The 6,867-nt window shown below is 38.9% G+C and overlaps 1 protein-coding gene across 11 annotated transcripts in view; it reads left to right on the forward strand.

Annotated features, from left to right (window-relative positions):
- The window catches only part of PHLDB2 (pleckstrin homology like domain family B member 2), a 224,750-nt gene extending 219,252 nt beyond the window's left edge, over positions 1 to 5,498 (forward strand). For all 11 annotated transcript variants that reach the window (XM_044251370.1, XM_044251371.1, XM_044251367.1 and 8 more), the window contains 2 exons: positions 2,955 to 3,040; positions 3,660 to 5,498. In XM_044251370.1, the coding sequence (XP_044107305.1) occupies positions 2,955 to 3,040; positions 3,660 to 3,800 (227 nt within the window). In that variant the 3' untranslated portion in view covers positions 3,801 to 5,498. The remainder of the gene's footprint in view (positions 1 to 2,954; positions 3,041 to 3,659) is intronic.
- The last annotated feature ends 1,369 nt before the right edge of the window (positions 5,499 to 6,867 follow it).

Consider the following 6,867-nt stretch of genomic DNA (forward strand, 5'->3'; position numbering starts at 1 on the left):
GAGCCCCATGCGGGACTCGATCCCAGGACCCTGAGATCATGACCTGAGCCGAAGGCAGCGGCTTAACCCACTGAGCCACCCAGGCACCCCAAAAGTAAAATTTTAATTAGCAACTTCAGACAAAACAGCTTCACTCTTCTCTGCTTCTCTTCTCTTTCCTTCCTTTGGCAGCCTGCTCAGTTGTTCAGTTCCCCTTCCTTCTGACCCGTGTCAGAACCTGTGCTCCTTCTGACTATGTAAATGCATTTTTCCACATTCAAACTTCTTGATGATCAGTTTTCATTTTGTTTTGTTTTGTTTTGTTTTGTTTTAAGGACCAAAACTGTTTCCGTATATGAATGATTACTCAGAACTGTAATACATAATACAGGCGAAAATTACATTTTGTTCAGGTCTTTATTTTATTTTTTTTTAAGATTTTATTTATTTATTTGAGAGAGAGTGCAAGAGACAGAGCACAAGCAGGGGCGAGGGAGAAGGAGAAGCAGACTCCCTGCTGAGTTGGCAGCCCCATGCAGGGCTCGATTCCAGGACCCCTGGATCCCGACTTGAGCTGAAGGCAGACACTTAACCGACTGAGCCACCCAGGCACCCCTCATTCAGGTTTTTAATATTCACGTATTATATAACTGGCCAGGGAGTCCTAGTTTGACAAATGCTGTTCGTTTGGCTCTGTTTATAGCCATCATTATCTTGTCTGCTCCCCTCATCCCCAGTCTCCCCAAACATCACCAACTGCAGGAATAGATCAGTCCACAGAAAGCCATAGAGATGGCAGTTCAGGCTGGACTGGACCCCCCAGGGGCCGTACCCCTTCAGCTCCCGCTGAGGTAGATGGGCTCTGTGTTTGTGACGGAGCTGTCACCACGAGTGTTGACACTGTTTTAAGTCCCTGGGTGATCATGCCCCCAGGCCTCCATATTAACTCAGTACCCTTAGAAAAGTCTCTAAAGAAAACTGAGACCCACAGAATATATCTGTAAATTGATGGGATAATGTTGTGGAAACTGAATGAACAGCTTTCTCGTGTTAGTTTATAATAGCATTATTGATTCTCTTAGTTCACCCTGTCCTTGTGAGGTCAGTGTTTTTTAAGCTCTTTCCCATATAAGAAGTGCCCTACAAACAAAAATTTCATTCCCCAGTTTTCTGCCTCCTTGAAACATTGGTAAGATTTACTTTCATCTCCAGATTTTATTTAACATCTGTTTTCAGAAAATAAAGTATTGCTGCGTTCCCATTAATATTACAGAATCCTTCCCCATGAATACCTGAGAGACACTCTGCCTCTTTAACAGAAACTGATGGAAACCCAATGAACGTGGTATGAATTAAAACAGTGTTTTCTGAGAAAGGGTAAAACAAACATACAAATATGGTCCATGGTCAAATAAGGTCAAATAAGTCAGGGAAATATTGAGTTAAATGTACTTTAACAGCTTTTTATTTTCCACTGAACTTCTCAGGGCTATTGTTTTTCAGACTAGCTTTTTGTTGTTGAAAAAAAGACATTCATGAATAAAATTCTTAAAAATAGAAGTCTACATAATGAAAGTCCCTTTCACATCACAAACATTCTGACCTTTTCTCCATTCGCATATATGTTTCACTATATCTATGTATTCTATGTGTTCTTTCTTTTTTTATACAGTTGGGGCCAATTATTCACTTTGTTCAGAACATTGTTCACATAACAGTATTTCAAGATTTTTCTCTAATAAGCACACACAGACCTAGTCTTGAATTTCAGTGGCTGTGTGGATTTCACTGTATGGCTGGTCTCTAATTGAATCAGTCCCTTGTTAAATTCAAGCAGATTTTTTGCAGTCTTCTGCCATAACGAACACAAATCCATGTGCTTGTGCATGAGTAGCTCTGATACAATAAAGCTTGAGGAGTGGAATTGCTGAGTGAGAGGATTATATGCATTTTTAATCAGTTTGTTTTCCCAAACTGCCTTCCCAAAGCTTTCTTATTTGCATTTCCACCAGCAGCATATGACAGAGTCTCTTTCTTTGCAACCCCATCCATGCTTTTAAAATTCTTTAGTATGCTCACATGCATTTATGATCTTACAAAATAGTTCAAGAATTTATTAGATCCCAGAGGGATCCTGTTTGGTTGCTGTTTGGTCGGTTGGTTTTTGTTTTTGTTTTTATTTTTTTAAAGATTTTATTTATTTATTTGACACAGAAGAGAGAGAGAGAGAGAGAGATCACAAGTAGGCAGAGAGGTAGGCAGAGAGAGAGGGGGAAGCAGGCTCCCAGTTGAGCAGAGAGCCTGATGCGGGGCTCGATCCCAGGATCCCAAGATCATAACCTGAGCTGAAGGCAGAGGCTTAACCCATTGAGCAATCCAGGCACCCCTGCTTGGTTGTTTTTGTTTGGTTTGGTTTTTATGGCAAATTTGATGAAATCTTAGAAATCGCTTGGAAAATGCATTGAAAGGACATTAAATTACGGACAAGAAGCTCTTTCAGGAACAGGAGAAAAAGCATGCTGGATAAGAAATTCATAGGAAAGGAATATAAGTAGTCTATTATTTTAAATGATGTCCAAAAATACCCTTCTTACAGGTTTCATTACAACAGCTCTACATACTAATGTCTCCGGGACAACCACTGGTCTGGAGAATGTGAGGAGATCATTTGTATCTGTGACAGTGGTGGTTATAATTTGTGTGCTAATTTGACTGTCAGGAGCTCTGGGTTGTCTTTTGACTGAAGATTTGCTGGAAAGCCTTGAGCAAAGTCAATTAGTCTCTGAGGTTTGGGCTGAGTTTTCCTTTTTTTCATGGTTTTATTCAGTATAGAAATGGGCTAATGCCTTCACCTAAATTATCCAAATTAATCTTAGGTAATTTAAAAATTGGATCAGTATTGTAATAATTATACTGAAATTATAATGTTTCCAGTCATTCCGTGGTGATAAAGTATTTTAACACTATTATTGCAGACAAGCATGAAACTAAATTAAAAGGAGTGATATACTTCCAAGCCATTGAAGAAGTGTATTATGATCACCTCAAGAACGCTAATAAGGTAAACACTGATTTTTCAGATTTCTGTCCTTTGAATGCATAATTAAGTTGGGAGAAAAGATGTTTTTTGAACCCCATACAATTTAGATTTGTTGTTCTGACATAACTGATTGATATAATAATTACGGTTCTAGAAAAGCGAACACAGAAGTAATTAATACAGCTGATCTTTTGAGGGAGGAAGAAGTCATGGTGAAGTGAGACAATTGGTCGTATTCGTTTAGAAGACCTTGTGAAGTGACTTTTGGTGAGGGTCTAAGAAGGAGCTACTACTTGCTTGTAAGGAAGATTCTTAGCAGGCTAAGAAGAAGAGCTGTCATTTATGGAGCACCCACTATCAAATAGGTACCGGCTCGAGCTCCGCCTACAGCGTGGCTGCTGAAAGGCCTGCCTGACGAGCTCTCTGTGTGAGATCTCCTGTGCAGAAAGTCTGGAAACACACCCGACCTCCAGAAAGTGCTGCAGGTGGGGCCCCAGGTTCTACCAGAACAACAGTAACACCAATGGGGAGTTCGTACATTTAGAACTTCTAAAGAGGAAGAAACCATCCCCTATGTCTGGGTCACTTGAGGTGATTTCACGGTGTTTGTTTTACCTTCCTTTTCCTTCTCTGACTTTAGAGCCCCAACCCACTACTCACCTTCAGCGTCAAGACGCACGACAGAATCTACTACATGGTCGCGCCGTCGCCGGAAGCCATGCGGATCTGGATGGATGTGATCGTCACCGGCGCGGAAGGATACACGCACTTCCTGTTGTAGGGCCCGGGCGGCACCGCCCACGGCAGGGCAGACTGCAGTAATCTACGAGAACGAAGCCATGTTCCATCCCAGAAGGCAGGACCCGGTGCACGCATCCCTCTCGCTGTGTATACTCAGAACTCCTTTTATATTAACAGGAAGTCATTTATAAAAGAGAAGAAAAGGGGTTTACATCCAAAGCGGGATGATAAGTAGCAAAAGGATTGAAGCACCTATGAGAGAAAAAAAAAAAAATACCACTATTTTGATAAATAGCGTCACTTATAGGAACGTTTCTTATAAACTCTTCTTGCCAATTGTTTACTTTGGTGAAATAAATGGAACGGTTTACAAAATGTGTGTACCTAGAAATACGAAATTATTGTAGCACCCCAGTTACTGCTAGTGACATTATTGCTTATCAACCGTTTTTTTAAAAAGCATTTTGCTGGAGGTTATTTTATAAATAGAAGCAAATAAGGGTTTGGAAGGGAATATATTTTTAGGAGGAGTTTTGCCCTAATTATTAAGTACTGCACCTAAACCAAAGACTTGATATGACTTCTCTTTAATAGTGGTAGTTCCAGGTGATGAATCGCATTTAGTGTTACTCTTCATTTTCAAATGGTACTTTGATGCCATCAACTGTCTAGAAAGTTGACTCTGAAGAGTTACCACTGGTATAAGCTATTGTACATATAGAGCAAGTCACTTTTTGTAAAAGAAGAAAAAACAAAAAGCTGTGTGTTTTAGACGGAAGCCGCCTTATTAAACAGACATTCTGTCACTTTGAGCAATTTAAGATAAGGAGACTATTTCATGGTTTGCTGAAAATTTCTCCATCCCCAGTGCTGAGAATAAAGGTAGCCAGCAGCTGATTTCCTTTAGATTGCCTGTTTCCTCTTTTTTGTGGAACACAGCTGTTGATTGCAGCCTCACGTGATATAACCATGAATCAGACCTCTGTTTTCACCAAAGAACAGACCAATTAAAATACTTATTTACTGAAGTAGCATAGTTCTATAAAAAGAAAAATGAACTTCAACTTAATGTTCTTTGTAATGTACTATTTCATTATGTATTTCTTTACATTTAGCCTTTGTTTTTTAGAGTTAAATTAATTTTTGTTGGATGAAATGACTTCAGGCAAGTCTATTTTATAACATTTTTTCAAATGACTTTATCCTGGTTTATCATGTTGTATGTATTGCAAGTATGAACGTACTGTTTCCAAAAAATTGGCAAATGAGCAGAAGTAGAAAATGGTGGCTTTGCTTACTAGTACAGGTAAAATAATTAGATTGAAAGTGTCCATAAAATCTTTGTCAGGCCTGATGGGGTACAATTCTTAAAACTTTGCAGTTTGCATACATGTTGCCAATAATAAGATTTTGCAACTGGATGACACATGATTTTACTTGAACAGTGGAGGACAAGGTCATGATTGCAAAAGACATTTTTATAATGTGTTTTTTTCAGAGAATCTCCCCAAACCCCATAATGATTAAAAGAGTGAAATGCAATTGTTAACATTTTGTTGGTCAATGTAAAGATATAACTTGTCTGTACTGTACTTTAGGATTATAAAGATGTTCGAATCAGCATTATATCTTGCATGATGTAGTAAACCTTTTAAAACGTGTGTTAAAATATGTTGAGTATGGATTAAAATGTTGACCAGATTCCACATTTGAAAATAAACTCATCTCTCATGAGGCAGTTACCTGTTGGTGACATGACAGGGGGTGGATTAATCAGCAAAAGTCAATTGTGAATCTCCACAAAAGTTGTGTGTTCACATAATGATTTGTAGTTTTATAAATCGAAATAATTCTGAGTCTCTCTGGTCACATTCCTGCTGCTAACAAAGTGAGATAACCCCTGACAAATCTGACATCTTACTGTCTTTTTACAGAGATGCAGTTATTACTGGGGATTGTAAGGACTGTGCCTACTTTTCCAGCAGGGAAAAAATCATGCAGATGTGAATTAAGGGATTTACTTGATAGTGACTCATTTGTCTCCCTGGGCTAAGGCAACAGATTTCAGAGAGAGAAATGGCCCTGTACAATATGTCCTATCAATAACTCCTGTTAAGGAATGCAACATTGACAGTGGGTATGGAAACAGATTAGTTTACTTCAAGCTCATCACTGTGGGTAAAAACATCTTCACTTGACCTAGTCACAAGTTTTCCTGATTTGTTATACTGATAAGGGTGCATAAAGAAAACAGTCCATGTACAGTGCTTTTCCCATTAAGGAAACAAGTCAGTTTTTTTTTTTCATTTTGCTGCACATAAAATACAAGATTTGCAAAAATAAAGGGAGAGAATAAGGAATGATTGAGAATATTTGCAATTATAAAAAAAAACAGTGAGAAATGTTGATTATTAAGATACAAGCGATAGTGAAGTGATGTGCATTGTGTATTATCTTACTGATTTAATTCCTTTGTAGTTTACAACAGGTCTAATGGAGAATTGGCGAAATAGCTTACCAGCTTTTGGAGTACAACCTGAAATCAAGCAGCCCTCCTTAATATCTATTTCTGGCACTATACCACTCAAGAAAGTATTTAAATTTTTATTTAACCAAGTTTTTCAGTATGTTCCAATAAGACAGGTTCTCAAGACAAACCAAAGATAGACTGATTCACTGTATCCAACTTTGCCTCTAACTCTAGGACCAATCATTGCTCCAAAATTTATGACCAACATATAAAGTGGCTTTACTTAAGTATTACACCAACCACAGTAACCTGAAGTAGAAAAAAAGAAGATCTTACGTAATGACGCTCGTCACCCCCAGGATTAATTGGAAGGGTCCCAGAGCTAAAATTCAGAAACCCCTATGCCCATTGAATGACTATTCAACCATTTTTCTATTATTGACTACTCCATTTTTTTCTTCTGCTTCCTTCTAAAACTGGTGCAGATAAAAATTTAGCAGATAAGGGGCGCCTGGGTGGCTCAGTGGGTTAAGCCGCTGCCTTCGGCTCAGGTCATGATCTCAGGGTCCTGGGATCGAGTCCCACATTGGGCTCTCTGCTTGGCAGGGAGCCTACTTCCTCCTCTCTCTCTCTGCCT

This window comes from Neovison vison, chromosome 6 (assembly GCF_020171115.1).
Source record: "Neovison vison isolate M4711 chromosome 6, ASM_NN_V1, whole genome shotgun sequence".
Classification (NCBI taxonomy): domain Eukaryota; kingdom Metazoa; phylum Chordata; class Mammalia; order Carnivora; family Mustelidae; genus Neogale; species Neogale vison.